Below are 17,214 nucleotides of genomic sequence, written 5' to 3' on the forward strand. Positions count from 1 at the left end.
AGTTCCATGATCAAATAAACTTTGGAAATTTTGTATCTCCCATATTTTTGTCTTTCAGTTGACAAAGCAAACATTAGCATATCACAAATATGGAAATTCCAGCCAAAAAAAAAAAAGAACAAAGGAAAGAAAGCTGCTTGACTTTAACAATTGATCCAACGTTTTTTGTGCAGAGGGAGACTCTGTATTCAGTTTACCTATTCATAACTCTCAGAAGAGATTTCCCTTAACAGTTTTACCAGTTTGGGAAGCTCCTAATTTAAACAAATTCTTGCATTTCTTACTTGAACTTTCTAATTTTAAATTAATTTAAAATCAGTCGGGACATGATTGACTCTAGAGTAGGGTTACCCCAAGCCTTTTCTCTATGCAAGAGACTCATCCAGTGAACTTTTAAAAATGCATATTCTTAAGCTTTATGTCTAGAAATTTCAAATTGATATTCTGGGGTGGGGCCCAAGAATGTCCATCTTCACCTTTAAAGTAAATTTATTAGCTCGGGGCTATGGCATGCAACTGTAATCCAGGCTACTCCAGAGGCTAAAGTGGGGAGATCACTTGAGTCCAAAAATTTGAGACTAGCCTGGACAATACAGTGAGATCTTGTCTCAAAAAAAAAATTTTAAGATGTAATTTACAGGGCTGGATACACTGGCTCATTCTGGTAATTCCAGCACTTTGGGAGGCTGAGGCAAGAGGATCATTTGAGTCAGGAGTTTGAGACCAGTCTGGGCAATGTAGTGAGACCCCATCTCTATAAAAAATTAAAAAACATTAGTCAGGTATAGTAGCACGTGCCTGTAGTCCCAGCTACTAGGGAGGCTGAGGCGAGAGGATCACTTGAGTCTGGGAGGTCAAGACTACAGTGAGCCATGATCATACCACTGCCCTCTAGCCTGGTGAACAGAGCGAGATCTTGTCACACACACACACACACACACACACACACACACACACACACAGATTAATTTATATACTACTGTGGAAAATTCACCTATTGCAGGTGAACGACTAAATGATTTTTAGTAAATTTTTACGGTCAGGCAGCCACCAGCGCCATCCAGTTTTACAACATTTCCGTCACTCCCAAAAGTTTGTTTGCTTCCACTTCCAGCATCGTTCTCTATAAATTTGTCTTTACTGGCCATTTTGTGTAAAGGAAATTATACAATACCTAATTATTCACTGCTGTATATTTAGATGTCCCATTTTTGGCTGTTGTGGAAATGCTTCAATAAACATTCAGTTTCTGTGAATGTTTTTGTGTGGACATATCTTTTCATTTCTCTTGGATGGATTTCTCAACTTGGAATTTTGGGTTTTCTGGTAAGTGTAAGAAACTGCCAGTTATTTTCCAAAGTGACTGCACCTTGTGACATTGCTACCAGCAGTGTATGGTGGTTCCAAGTCTTCCACATACTTGCCAACATTTAATACTGTCTGTCCTTTTGATGACAGCTATTTTTGTGGCTAATGGTATCTCATTATGGTTTTAATTTTTATTTTCCTAATCATTAGTACACCTGTTAGCGGTTTACGTGTCTTCTTTGGAGAGAGGTCTTTTCAAGTCTTTTACCAATTTTTAAATTCAATTATTTGTCTTCTTATTCAAATGTAAGAGTTCTTTATATATTTTGGATAATAGTCCTTTATCAGATATATGATTTGCAAATATTTTCTCCCAGCCTATGGCTTGTCTTATTATTTTCTTACTGGTATCCTTTAAGAAGAATGTGTATCCTGCTGTTGTGGGATGAAGTATTGTATATGTGTTACTTAGATCCAGTCGGTTGATGGTGCTTGTCAGTTCAACTATAAACTTATTATCTATTGGTTCTGTCAACTACTAATAGAGGGTATGTTAAAGTCTCCAAATTGTGGAGTTGCCTGTTTCTCCTTGCAGTTCTATTAGGTTTTTGACACTTTGTTTTCAGGAGTATGCACATTAGAAATTATTATGTCTCTTTGGAGAGTTGACCTCCTTATTATTGTGTAATGATGCTCTTTCTTCCTGATAATATTCCTTACTCAGAAGTCTGTATGTCTGAAAGTAAAATAGCTACTCCAACTTTCTTTTGATTAGTGTTAGCATGGCATGTCTTTCTTCTCCATCCCTTTACTTTTAATCTATCTGTGTCTTTATATCTAAAGTGAGTTTTTGTTTTGTTTTTGAGACAGAGTCTCACTCTGTCATCTAGGCTGTAGTGCAGTGGCATAATCTCAGCTCACTGCAACCTCCAACTGCTGGGTTCAAGTGATCCTCTTGCCTCAGCCTCCCAAGTAGCTGGGATTACAAGCATGCACCACCACACCTGGCTAATTTTTTGTATTTTTAGTAGAGATGGGGTTTCACCATGTTAGCCAGGCTGGTCTCGAATTCCTGACCTCAAGTGATCCGGCTGCCAAAGTGCTGGGATTACAGGTGTGAGCTATAAAGTGAGTTTTTTACAGGCAATATACAGTTAGGTCTTTTTAAAATCCACCCTGACAGTCTGTCTTTTAATGCTATTTAAATTCATATTTAAAGTGATAATTGATATAATCAGTTTAGTATCTATCGTATTTATAACTATTTTCTATTCACTGCCGTTGTTCTTTGTTTCCTTTTTCTGTATTCCACTCTGTGAAATTCTTTTTTTTTTTTGAGATGGAGTTTTGCTCTTGTGGCCCAGGCTGGAGTGCAATGGCCCAGTCTTCATTCACTGCAACCTCCACCTCCCAGGTTCAAGTGATTCTCCTGCCTCAGCCTCCCAAGTAGCTGGGATTACAGGCGTCCACCACCATGCCTGGCCGATTTTTGTATTTTTAGTAGAGACAGGGTTTCATCATGTTGGCCAGGCTGGTCTTGAACTCCTGACCTTAAAAGATTCACCCACCTCACTGTATGACTTCTGATGTCTGTAAGGTTTATTTTTCTCTTGTTTTTATTTTTAAGCCTCACTTACTAGGTATCACCCAGTGTCTGACCAGCTTAGTGTTCAGTCTACATTTGGTTAGACGTTGTGCTTAAACACTTCAAGCCAATAAATCTTTCACTCTCTGCTCATGGGGGTGTGTGGGGACTTGAAAGTAGATTCAAATTTCCAACGATTTTCAAATCTTTCTGGCTTCTACTTTCCTCTGAGCTTTCTTGTGTCTTCTCTGCACGTGTACATAGCCTCCGTTGTCCAGGGATGTGTGAGTGGCTTGAACTCACTCTGTTGTGCATATGTGCAGTCTCTGGTCAACTTGAGGTGCATGAAGAACTTACTGTGTGCCCCTGTTCTATGACTGTCTAACCTCCCTGGAACTTCCTATCAAATCCCCAGCCAGCCGGCCAGTGCATTGCTCAAAGGGGACTGCACCTCAGGATAATGGAATCCTGCCACCAATGTGACCATTTTAACTTACAATGTTCCCAATCAGGTGAGCTCCCCCTGGCAGTGCTCCACCTTGGTGGAACTACCTGTTTGAACAACAGAGGTGGGAATGGGGGGGTGATGGGCGCATCCACACACAAGAATGCCCCAGACTCATGCTGTTTCCGCCCAGTGTTCAGTGCTTTTATAATCAAATGCTTCTTTGTTTGTTGTATGCCTTTGGTTGATTTCCAGTGTGATGAGATGGTTGTTTTTGGCAGTTTTGCCCAGTTTTATAGTTGCTTTTCAGGAGAGGATATGTTGACATCATTATTTCCTCACACTGGAAACAAACATTCTTTTTTTTTTTTTTTTTTTTTTTAGACAGAGCCTTGTTCTGTCGCGCAAGCTGGAGTGCAGTGGCACAATCTTGGCTCACTGCAACCTCCATCTCCCAGGTTCAAACTGTTCTTTTGCCTCAGCCTTCTGAGTACCTGGGATTACAGGCACCCACCACCATGCCTGGCTAATTTTTGTATTTTTAGTAGAGACCGGGTTTTGCCATCTTGGCCAGGCTGGTCTCAAACTCCTGATCTCATGTGTTCCACCCGCCTCGGCCTCCCAAAATTCTGGGATTACAGGCATGAGCCACCACTCTTGGCCCAAATGTTCCCTCTTAAGGAACAAGCCAGATATTCTGATGTACATTTTTTATGATCATCTTTTGAGAAATGTTGCCTAAAACCATGGTTACCATTTTTTATGGCTATGTGTATGTATATACACATATATGTAAAATACATTATGTATGTATATTATATGTAATATTTACATATGTATTTGTGTGTGCACATTTACATATGTATTTGTGTGTGCACATGTACATATACAAATATATGATTTAGTTAATCCATTTTACATCTAATTCTATGTGAAGTGCCAATGGGGATTTTTTTTTTTAAGTATATGCCTTAGATCCTGCCCCCATTTAAGATTTTAATGCTGTGGCTGGGCATGGTGGCTCACACTTGCAATCCCAGCACTTTGGGAGGCCGAGGCCAGTAGGATTTCAAGACCAACCTGACCAACATGGTGAAACCCAATCTCTACTAAAAACACAAAAAATTAGCTGGGTGGGTGTGGTGGCGGGCACCTGTAATCCCAGCTACTCAGGAAGCTGAAGCAGGAGAATCACTTGAACTCTGGTGGGTTGGAGGTTGTGGTGAGCCTAGATCATGCCATTGCACTTCAGCCTGGGCAACAAGAGCAAAACTCGATCTCAAAAAAAAAAAAGATTTTAATGTTGTATGGTGGTTGGGCAATGGACTTAGAGACATGAAACAACGGGAAAAAATACAAGACGGTTCTGAATGAGGTATCAGGTGGAAGTCCCAGGCTGCCGGGAGATCACATGCACAACTCCAGGGGGCGTCCTTCACTTTGGGTTCCATGGAAACACTGCCTCCTACAATTGAACTCTGGGGCACCTTTCACGTGGGCAATGTGAACTATAACATAATGTTATTTGTCAAATATAAAATACATGTTATTCTTTTGATATTACTATAGGCTTGACTTTTCCTTCTGTCTCTTTTAATGTTGTAAAGTGGGTGACTCACTCTCCATTTCCTTTTTCTCTGCTCTAGAGTGAGTGTAATATCACCAGATACCATCATGACCTGGTTAAGGGTTAATAACCGAGCTCTATAGTGATAAAATAATAACAATCAGGACTTTTGACATTCTATTTTACACCTTAATAATTTTTGTGGCATTGAGGACCACATACCATTGATTATGTGGTCCCCAATGTCTTTCAGGAATATGTTTTAGACCAGGCATGGTAGCTCATGCCTGTAATCTCAGCATTTTGAGAGGCCAAGGTAGGTGGATCACCTGAGGTCAGGAGTTCAAGACCAGCCTGGCCAACATGGAGAAACCCATCTCTACTAAAAACAGAAAAATTAGTGGGGCATGGTACAGGTACCTGTAATCCCAACTAGACTTGGGAGGCTGAAACAGGAGAATCACTTGAACCCAGAAGGTGGAGGTTGCAGTGAGCTGAGATTGTGCCACTGCACTCCAGCCTGGGCGACCGATCCAGACTCTGTCTTTAAAAAAAAAAAAAAAAGTATTTGAACACCTTCTGTTCAACCTTAACAAAGCTTTTCTATCTGTGGGTTTCTGTTTACCAAGCTTTTCTCCATATTCCCCTGAGTAATTGAACATGTATAATACACCATGCATTTTTATTAAAGCAACACAAATACTCAGAAGTAGTTGTGCCTTAATGTATCTTTTATCCTTGACTTCTTCAGAATTGAGCGGCTGGCTAAGGATATTATGAAAGACATAGGATACAGTGACATCATGGTCCTGTGTGTGCTTAAAGGAGGCTACAAATTCTGTGCTGATCTCGTAGAACACCTTAAGAACATCAGCCGAAATTCAGATCGTTTTGTCTCTATGAAAGTTGACTTCATCAGACTAAAAAGTTACAGGGTAAGTTGTTACAAGTTCCATTTTATGATATTTTGATTTAATAACAATGCTTTTGAATAAAAGAATCAATAATGTTATGAAAATGAAGAGTACAATTTTTAAAAATTGAGATAAAAAAGAAGGGTACTTTTTCTTAATTTGCAAGAATACTGCAACCTACTGTAAGAATTCAAATGATATTATTTAGGGTGTGGGGTGGGGACTTTCTCTATATTTTCACATAGATGGGAAGACTCTGCAGTAATGATTTGTGCTTTCTTTTATGGTGATAAATCTAGTTGGTTATCTCCTGGTGCCCAGCCCCACAACTGAGTGTGGTCAGAGTATGAACACTGATTTGTTGTTTCTACTCTGGATGTCACTGTTCGTCCTGGGGACCTGTGGGAGAGTGTCCAGGCCACAGAGGAGTCTTAGTACTTGGGTGGCTGCAACCATGGCCTGGAAGTGAAGAAGGAAAAGCTATGGGGACAGCACATTGCCACGTGTGAGGAAACATAAGCCAGGGAGCTCCAGCAGAAGGCCCCTCCACCAGTTTACCCCATTAATTCTGGCTCGCTGTGGCCACCACTGGGCAGAATTAATGGGATTATTCTCCAAAGATGTTTCCTAACCAGATGCAATGACTCATGCCTATAATCCTAACACTTTGGGAGCCAAGGCAGAAGGATTCCCTAGGGCTGGGAGTTCGAGAGCAGCCTAGGCAACATATGAGACGCTATCTATACAAAAAGAAAAATTTTTAAATTAGCTGAGTGTGGTAGTGTATGCCTATAGTCCAGGTACTCAAGAGGCTGAAGTTGGAGGATTGCTTGAGCCCAGGAGATGGAGGCTGCAGTGAGCTATGATGGCACCATTGCACTCCAGCCTGGATGACAATGAGACCCTTGACAAAAAAAAAAAAAAAAAAAAAAAAAAAAAGCTATTGTTTCCTTAGTCTCCCTCCTCCTCTCTCTTTGATGCTTTTTGATTTACTCCATAGTAAAACATTAAAAATAAGTTGCTGTTGGGTGAGGACCTCTTGGATTCAAAACATTAAAATATTAACTAACCTGACACATTTTAATTCATGAATCACTCTCCGAATTGGCCTTCTATTGCCGTGTGGCCAACTCACCACAAACATAGTGGCTCAAACCAACATACACACGTATTATCTTAAAGTTTCTGTAGATCAGAAATCTGGGCATGGAGTAGCTAAGTTTTCAGCTCAGAGCCTTATAGGGATGAAATCAATGTGTTAGCTGGGATTTTGATATCATCTGAGGTTTGCGGTTCTTTTCCCAAGATCACTGGCTGTTGTTGGCCAGCTCAGTTCCCATTTCCTTGTTGACTGTAGGCTGGAGTTGGTAGACTCTCCACTCCTAGGGGTTGTCCTTGATTGTTTGTTTCAATTACCCCACAGATCGTTCACAACACCATTAGCTGTTTGCTTCTTCAAGTCTGATGGAAGAATCTTAGCCCTTCTTTTAAAGCTCACCTGATTAGATTGTGTTCACCCAGGTAACCGGCCTTTGATGAACTCAAAGCCACCTGACTAGTCACCTAATCTTTGGCATGAATTCCCACCATGTTTACAAGTCTTACCCACACTCAAGTGAAGAGGATTATGCAGGGCGTGTACACCAGGGGACCGCAGTCTTCAGGGCCACCAATCTGTCTTCCCTATTCCTCATGTGACTCTCAGTTGCCTCAGTTCTAGAGTAGCTGGAAATTAATTCTGATTTCTTAAGAACATCGCGTTTTCCTGATGACCTCTCAGACCAGAGTAAAGCTGGTTTTTGAAGACACCTCAACTCTAATTTCTTGGTTTTATCTTCTCCTGAGATTTTTTTCTCTCTTTAGATTCTCTTCTTTCTGGGTTAAACCCCTGTGCTTCCTTCTTACCAGATTTTTCTCATTCAGTTGGCCCTGACCCTTACTGTATTTGTTCCTGGTTAACAGCATTTTAGAAAACCTTTTAAAATCTTTTAAAAATTAAAGTCAGGTTTATTGAGCCATAGTTTACATGCAGCAACATCCATCCTTTTTAGTTTACAGTTCAGTGAATTTCAACAAATGCATACAATCATGTAAATCACTGCAATCAAGATATAGAAAAGTTTCCTTAACAATACAAAGAATGCCCTGTGTTTTTCATAGTCGTCTCGTGAACGCCTAAGTCCTGAAAACCACTGATAGGTTTTCTGTTCCTAAAGTTTTGCCCTTTCCAGAATGTTCTACAAATGTAATCATATATAGCCTTAGTAAATACATAAATCATAACGTAATGCATTCATCCATATTGTGTGTATTGTCGATGAAAAGAGTCAAATTCTGTAAAATATTTGAACAGATGTATTCCAAGCCAAATATGAGTGACCAATAGCCTGAGGCACAGCTCTCAGGAGATCCTGAGAACATGTGTCCAAGGTGATCAGGACACAACCTGGTTTTATACATATTAGGGTAATTGTCTATTTATGGATACTGACATTCTTCCAGCAATTATAAAAGCTGACTTAACTGGGTTGGGTAAATGTCAAAATAACGCTCAGGAAAAAATAATGCTTATTCATTTGGTCAAATGTCCTTCCTTTTAGCCTAATTTATCTCAACACATCTCTATTGGGCTTTGGCATTGAACTTAGATTTAAATACTAGATCCACCACTTACACACTGCTTGACCTTGGGCATGTTACCAAACATCTCAGATCTCTGTTTCATTATCTGTAATACAAATATAATAAGGCTACCTGTTTCGTATTTTATATCTACTACTGAATTAATCAAGTTTGGAGTTTCATGTTGGTAACACCAAGAGATTTTTGGAGCTAAAATACAACTCACAGTGTAACCACAGTAGGTGGAGAGATTTGCCACACAGGGGTATGTGAGCCCCTGGAGAAGCCGGCATTCGTATTAAAGAAGCTCATTAGAGCTAAGGGTTAGCCACAAACCTACTCCCTTGAGGGAAGAGAAATGCTAAATACATTTTTTTCTCTCTCATTCCCACATTTCAGAACGCAGGGTTTAAATCAGTCAGCCCTTGATAATCTGTGCTAGTGAGGAATAGAAGCAGAATGGATAAGCCAGGTCCAGTGTCTTTAGCTTTAGTGAGTAGTCTTCACAGTATGCCAGGGTGAACTTTTGCTGAACTGTTTCCCAGTAACAAGGGTGCCTGGAATTGAAAGCCTCCTTTTCTTGGCTGGGCTCGGTGGCTCACGCTTGTAATCCCAGCACTTTGGGAGGCTGAGGCGGATTACCTGAGGTCAGGAATTTGAGGCCAGCCTGGGCAACATGGTGAAACCTCATCTCTACGAAAAATACAAAAATTAGCTGGGTATGTTGGTGGGCACCTGTAATCTCAGCTACTTGGGAGACTGAGGCAGGAGAATCACTTGAGCCCGGGAAGTGGAGGTTGCAGTGAGCTGAGATCATGCCACTGCACTCCAGCCTGGGTGACAGAGTGAGACTCTGTCTTAAGAGAAAAAAAGAAAAAGAAAGCCTCCTTTTCTTTTTGAAACAGGAAATCTGTCTTTAGCAAAGTTTCACCTTGGCCTTAGGGTGAGGAAAAAAGAATCCAAGTCTTTGAAGACAGAAGAGTTCCTTAGTTTTGGGGGGTGCCAGATGGGTGGAAAGCAGGATTATAGGTAAGCACATGCACACACACATTTTTAATAAAAACAAAGAGAAAAATAAAGGAATAGGAAAGTAGAAGAAAATAAAGGAATAGAAGAGGGAAGATCAGCGACCAAAAAAATTCTTAAACTTGCCATATTTCATTAAATCTAAAGACATCATAGATTGTTACTTTATATACCACTAAGAAAGAAAAAATGCTCTAAATTAAGCCATGACTTGACATGGATTGTATATAAGATGTATCTTGATTTGGGAGATATTATAATGTAACAAAATGTGTAACTTGGAGTTAGTGAAAGTTGCTAACCCTCTTTTTCAGCAATCTCATTTGCAAGTGTTCAAACAGCTGAAATATAACAGAAAACACTGTCCTTACTCTCCTCATTTAAAAATGTTGGGTCCTGTAACACCACTTCAATACTCTTGCAAACAGTTGGGTATTTCCTTTGAAGCTATAGATTTTTTCCATGTTACTGTCTAAAGTAATTTTTAACATCCTCAAAACATTTTTGCAGACTTCAAAGGGAGAGTTATTAACTAAAGAGTAAATCAGGAATAGGCATGGGTGGTTTGAATCAGTTCACATAAATCATTAAAAATTAATCAAAAGTATGTATGAAAACCAGAATATAATATCTATGTGACCTCTGGATAGAGACGTCGAAACATCTGTCTTGTTTCTATGTGTACTGAAACAAAGTGTATTGATGGACCTGTTTTCTTTTTGACTTGTGGTTCTTAAGATGTATTTACTATGGGCTTTCAGCAGGGTATGGATAAAGAAACTTGGCATTAAACAAGTACCTAGTTTGGCCTAAAAAGAAATCATCTAGCATTGCTCTAGGCAAGTTTACTCCGAGATAGTAATTCTATGAAGTGAAACACTTTTTGTAAAGTGAAACCAAAGCCCATTTATGTAATAAGGTTAATCCGAATAGTTTGCGTTATCACTCCTTACAATCGTTTTATTTTATACATATCCATGCATTTTCTTAATATACATTCTTTATATTCAAATTTAGTTCTCTATAGAGATTCTAGTTAGAGTTTGTTTTTTCTTGTGAAAAGCAAACACTAAGAAAGAAAATAAGAGAATGATGCAGAAGTAATTATTAAATTATAGCAGCACTCAAGTGTTGAGAGATCACCCTGAGGACAGAGCTGTGCTGAATTCAGCTGACTGCAACAGGCTGGGGTTGAACCCAGGACCAGGAACAGGACCCAGCCCTGGAGCGGGCGTCTTGGGGAATGGACTCACTCTGCTACAGATGAGAGTTGAAGTCCAGTGCAACAGAGGTCATAAGTAGTTGACAGATGGATGAAATGGCCGGGCGCGTGGCTCACTCCTGTAATCCCAGTACTTTGGGAGGCTGAGCTGGGCAGATCACTTCATCTCAGGAGTTTGAGACCAGCCTGGCCAACATGGTGAAATGTCATCTCTGCTAAAAATACAAAAATTAGCTGGGCATGGTGGTGGGTGCCTGTAATCCCAGCTACTCAGGGGGCTGGGAAGGTTGCAGTGAACTGAGATTGTGCCACTGCACTCCAGTCTGGGTGACAGAAGGAGATTCTGTTTCAAAAAAAAAAAAAAAAAAATGGGTAAAAGATTATAGCCTTTAGAATTCCAAGCACCAGGTAGCCAGCATCAGCTCACTTGTATACATAGGTACCACTCCTAATAAAACGTAATATTCACTGACTACTTATGGCCAACTGCTGTTCTAAGTGGTTTATATGTATTAGCTCATTAAACCCTTGCAAGATCCTTATGAAGTTTCATAGGTGAGGACATGGAGGCCAGAGGGGTTAGCTGGGTTCCCAAGGACACACAGCTAGGAAGTGGAAGTCTGTGTGGCTTCCAAACCAGCTCCTTTAACACCACGTCTGTCTCCTGGATCTGTGGAAGAGGAAAAGGACTCTAGACCCTAGGAGGTGGACTGGCAGGAGAAGAAAGCCCCTCAGTTCTGCAAGACAGAGCAGAAAGACCAAAACCATCATGAGAAGCATTAACATTGAGTTGCTGGGCATGAGGCTCCAGTTGGCTGCCTAGCAGTTCCAGAGAATTCCAACCCCAACTAAGGTCCAGTTTGTTCCTAGAGATTTCATGAAGTTGAGCCAGTAGGGGAGGTGGGGATAGGATAGAATAGGGAGCAACTGACTTAACAATTAGGAGGGAAGAAGCTGGAAACTAGGAAGGGTCAGACCCACAAGAAAGTGTCTGTGTTAGTATTAATCACAACAGATGCCTGAAGATTTCAGTTGTTCTCTGCATTTCCTCCATTTATCATTTGAGAGCTTGTGATCCCCTGAAACTTAAGCATGCTATGTATATAAACAAAAAGTATGCTTGTATTAGTCTGTTCTCATGCTATAATAAATACATAACCAAAACTGGATAATTTATAAAAGCAAGAGGTTTAATGGACTCACAGTCCTACATAACTGAGGAGGCCTCACAATCATGGTGGAAGGCAAATGAGGGGCAAAATCATGTCCTATATGGCAGCAGGCAAGAGGGCATGTGTAAGGGAACTCCCCTTTATCAAACCAGCAGATCTCATGAGGCTTATTCACTATCACAAGAACAGCGCAGGAAAAACCTACCCTATGGGAGGTGATTCAGTTACCTCCCACAGGGTCCCTCCCATGACATGGGGTGATTATTAGAATTCAAGGTGAGATTTGGGTGAGGACAGAGATCCAAACCATATCAATGCTGTTAATCACTTTAACTTATATATATCTGATATTTCGCAAAAAGGATCTAATGATGTATTTTATTAATTTCCCCAGATAATTTCTTGTTTTCTGCAGGAAAATAATTGCAGGCAGCAAAATATTAATAATTATCCTTATTTTATGTTATTTTTATCAACATTTCATAACTGATGAAGAATATAAAATTTAGCATCAAGACCATGAAGATCTTTTTGAAATTACATATTCCATATGTATTTTATAAAATACATGCACTTTAAAGGCTAGGAAAGTTACCAGGAAATAATTTGGATTTGGAGGGGGAAAAGAAACACAGCTGATATGTTATTAAATAGTTTGGGGAAAATATTTATGGAAAAATAATGCCTTTAACAATTGTTTATGATGCTCATTGTACTATAATAAAGTTTGAGTTTTATGGTTTTATTGTCATTTTAGCTCATAGTGTATATTCCTTTCTTGCATGAGTTTGCCATTATTAAACACAATATTAATGTTAACCACTTAGGTAATTTCAGCATGCTTACAATCTGTAACTTTCAAGGACAAGAATTATTTTTCTACTTATTAATTTGGGGTTCATTTGGAGGATAGTTTTGAAATTTTTTGTTTGCCTAGCTTTTTTTTTTCCTAGAGAACAGAAATGAACTCAAACAGACATTGACACATTAGAGAAAAATGTCATTAAAAACAGGATGACTCTCAGTGAGGAAAAGGGCACAACAGTTCGTCAAGGGCCCCCACAACCCACGCCACAGAGAGGAATGACTAGGCAGAAGTGGAAAGGAAAAGACCAGCAGTTGGTGATGAGTCAGCAGTACTTTTGCTAAAAATGCTAATCTAATACAGCAGTGGGAAGTGTTGGTGCGCATGTGACCATCAAAGCCGGGAATGACTCCTTCCGCTCTGTGGCTCTCAGGTGTCCCTGCTGAAGGACCGGGATGGGCTTTGGTGCCCTATAGACCTCTGTGTGTTGTTTTGGGGTGTGGCTCCTCTTCTAATTAGGAAAGAAAGCTGGAAGGCAGGCTCAGAAGCCTGCCGCCACTCGAGCTTCACAAAATTCACATTGGCCTGTTTGTAAGAGATCTAAGAAATGAAAATGTATACTATTCTCCCTCATCTTCGTATTAAGATAATTTCTTAGGACAAAAATAGATTTTTAAACACACTCCTTACTCCATCAATATCTGAGCTCACTCAGGAAGTGATAATGACATCTTTGTTGTTTTTTTCCTTTAAATCAGCCTGTCTAGTTTTGCATCTTGGCCCCGTTCTCAATTTATTTCCTTTAATTGTAACTGCTGTGTTATAGGCAGAGAAATACTTAACTGTGAAAAGTGACATATCCTAGTTTTATTCTTATACTTAAAGCAAAAGCTACTTACTTTCAGTATAGGTAAATACAGATCTGCAAAATAAAATACCATTTCACATGCTTTGAGGTGGTGTTCCTGTAAGAGTTAGAATTGTTCATAATTTTACAAGATTAGTGAAATATTTTATTTTAAAAACCATTATGGAATTCCATGTTTGTTTCTTTTAATGGTTAAATTTAAATATCTATCAAATGGATAGATTATTATAGACTTTTTCAGGGATAGTTATTTTTCCATCAGCAGTATTTTTAGACTATTCTATGCAGAACACATCTACTAGAATGACTTATTTCCTTTTTTTAAAAAAAAATAAATTTTAAGTTCCAAGATATATGTGCAGGACATGCATGTTTTTTACACAGTAAATGCGTGCCATGCAGGTTTGCTGCACCTATCAACCCATCACCGAGGTATTAAGCCCCACATGTGTTAGCTATTTATCCTGAGGTTGTCCCTCCACACACCCTCCATCCCCAACAGGCCCCAGTGTATATCGTTCCACTCCCTGTGTCCATGTGTTCTCATTGTTCAGCTCCCACTTATAAGCGAGAACATGTTGTATTCAGTTTTCTGTTCCTTCATTGGTTTGCTGAGGATAATGGCTTCAAGCTGCTCCTGTGTTCTTGCAAAGGACATGATCTCCTTCCTTTTTATGGCTGCCTAGTATTCCATGGTGTATATATACCACATTTTATTTATCCAGTCTATCATTGATGGGCATATGGGTGGATTCCATGTCTTTGCTGTTATGAATAGTGCTGCAATGAACATAAATGTGCATGTATCTTTGTAATAGAATGATATATTATATTCCTTGAGTACATACCCAGCAATGGGATTACTGGGTCAAATGGTATTTCTGATTCTAAGTCTCCAAGGAACCACCACTGTCTTCCACAATGGTTGAACTAATTTACATTCCCACCAACAGTATAAAAGCGTTCCTATTTCTCCGCAGCCTTACCAGCATCTGCTGTTTCTTGACTTTTTAAAAATCACCATTCTGAATGGCGCGAGATGGTATCTCACTGTGGTTATGATTTACATTTCTCTAACTATTCATGATGTTGAGTTTTTTTTCATGTTTGTTGGCCACATAAGTGTCTTCTTTTGAGAAGTGTCTATTCATATCCTTTATCCACTTTTTAATGGGGTTGTTTCTTTAATGTAAATTTGTTTAAGTTCCTTGTAGATTCTGGATATTAGACCTTTGTCAGATGGATAGATTGCAAAAATTTTCTCCCATCTGTAGGTTGTCTGTTCAGTCTGATGATAGTTTCTTTTGCTGTGCAGAAGCTCTTTAATGTAATTAGATCCCATTTGTCAATTTGTGCTTTTGTTGCAATTGATTTTGACGTTTTTGTCATGAAATCTTTGCCTGTGCCTATGTCCTTACTGGTATTTTCTTCTAGGGTTTTTATAGTTTCAAATTTTACATTTAAGTCTTTAGTCCATCTTGAGTTAGTTTTTGTGGGGTACAGTTTCAATTTTCTGTACATGGCTAGCCAGTTCTCCCAGCACCATTTATTAAACAGGGAGTCCTTTCCCCATTGCTTGTTTTTGTCAGGTTTGTCAAAGATCAGATGGTTATAGATGTGTGGTCTTATTTCTGAGATCTCTGTTATGTTCCACTGGTCTATGTGTCTGTTTTTGTACCTGTACCGTGTTGTTTTGGTTACTGTAGCCTTGTAGGATATTTTTAGGAGAATGACTTATTTCTAAAATATCCTAAGATATCTTTCTAGTTTAATAGTACAAAGTATAGGATTTTTAAAAGTTGAGTTTATTTAAACTAATAATATGTTGATCACTCTTGAAAGTACTATTTTAAGTGCTTTATAAATATTACTTCATTAGTGCCCACCACAACCTGATGAGTTAGGCAACTTATTATCCCCATTTTACATGTAACGAAAGTGATCCACAGACAGTTTAAGACAGAGCTGGCTGAGAGTTGGGCTAAGATGCAAAACTAGACAGGCTGATTCAAGAGCATGGAGCCCACAGTCTTTCCACACTGCCTCCCAGAAGGAGGGCCCCATTACCACCATTCACTTTGGCAAGGAACTCATTTTTCTGGGTTTTCCTTTGTTCATTTGTAAAATGATGCGGTTGGATTTCAGGATCTGTAAAGTCCCTGACAGATTTGAAATTGTATAATCTTTAATGTCTTGGAACGTCTGTTTAAAAAGGACAGATTGGACTAGGCATAGTGGCTCACATCTGTAATACTAGAGCTTTGGGAGGCTGACTGGGGAGGATTGCTTGAGCGCAGGAGTTCAAGACCAGCCTGGGCAACATAGCAAGACCCTGTCTCAACAAATATCTAAAAATTAGCCAGGCATGGTGGTGTGCATCTGTAGTCACAGCTCTTGGGAGGATGAGACAGGAGGATCCCGTAAGCCTAGGAGTTCAAGATTGCAGTGAGCTAGAATCCCTACTGCACTGTAGCCTAGGCAACAAAGTGAAACCCCATTTCTAAAAAACAAAAAATATATTGACCACACATATTTGATTTGCATTCTCCACTAAAATGACATGGATATGTAATATGATATGATATAATTAAAAGTGACCTCAAATGACAAACTGAACAAGAGAGAAGATAATGACATAATGAACCAGAGATAATGAACCTAAAAGCATTAAGTTGGACCCAAGTGCCTGCAGAGAATGACACCAAAGAAGAACCCAGTTAAATAGGGCCTTGAGAGACTCAGTGCTCCAGTGATATCAGGGACAGCAGGCAATGAGATGATGTCATTGTACAGATCATCGGGACTCCCTGGTCTTTCACCCCACTCCCATCGCTGGAAGTCAGGTGACAGCTCTGCTTCCCCTACCCCCACCCAACCTCATCCCCTTCTACCACTATTGCAGGAAACTAAAGATAAGTTTTTCAGAAAAAATGAACCAAAGAGGTACCAAAAACACGGACACCAGGTAAAACAGAGGCTTGGGGATATCCAGCTAAACTTTCTATATGAGATTCTGAGACAGTCATTTCCCTTCCTTAGCAGCCAGGCATGTGACCATTTCCAGCCCCCATCAGTGAGGCACTGAGGTTTGACAGTGAATGTTCTTTGAAGAAACTGAATGGTTCTGAAGAAAAGACCTCCACCTATTGCATTTGGGACTCCCCAAGTGTAAAGGACATCTGTCTCCATGGGAACCCACTAGTAAATCCATCTGTCATCAATCTCTGCTCCCTGATGGACACATAACTCTTTCCCATCAGCTCTTTTGATGTCTCACTTAGAAACAAGGAGAACAGTGTCTAGCATGAAATACCAAATGAAACAGAACAAAATAAAAATAAAAAAAAAAAACTAAAAAAGGAACCCCAAGAAAATAAAGCAAAACCGGAAAACAGAAGAAAACATCAAAACATTATGTTTAACATTCCCATGGAGACAGAGTAAAATTTTGGTATCTCTAAAGCAAGAACAAGAGTCTGTAACCGAAGAAGAGAAGACAAATAACAGGAGAAGGAAAATTTCTCAGAAGTTAAAAATATGTATGCTGCAGCAGACGCACTTGCTTTTCCTATCCACCAACCAACCCTAACCCCACCACACTTTCTGCATCCCACTGCAGAGGCTGCTCACACCAGCAGCTTGCTTTCCCAGCCTCCCTTGCACTTAAAAAATGGGGCATT

At 39.6% G+C, this 17,214-nt stretch overlaps 1 protein-coding gene across 2 annotated transcripts in view; it reads left to right on the forward strand.

Moving 5' to 3' along the window:
- PRTFDC1 (phosphoribosyl transferase domain containing 1) overlaps positions 1-17,214 on the forward strand; it is a 96,799-nt gene that overhangs the window by 11,449 nt on the left and 68,136 nt on the right. For both annotated transcript variants that reach the window (XM_032243860.1, XM_032243859.1), the window contains exon 3: positions 5,657-5,840. In XM_032243860.1, the coding sequence (XP_032099751.1) occupies positions 5,657-5,840 (184 nt within the window). The remainder of the gene's footprint in view (positions 1-5,656; positions 5,841-17,214) is intronic.

Source organism: Sapajus apella, unplaced genomic scaffold, assembly GCF_009761245.1.
Source record: "Sapajus apella isolate SASKATOON/1434 unplaced genomic scaffold, GSC_monkey_1.0 scaffold53, whole genome shotgun sequence".
Classification (NCBI taxonomy): domain Eukaryota; kingdom Metazoa; phylum Chordata; class Mammalia; order Primates; family Cebidae; genus Sapajus; species Sapajus apella.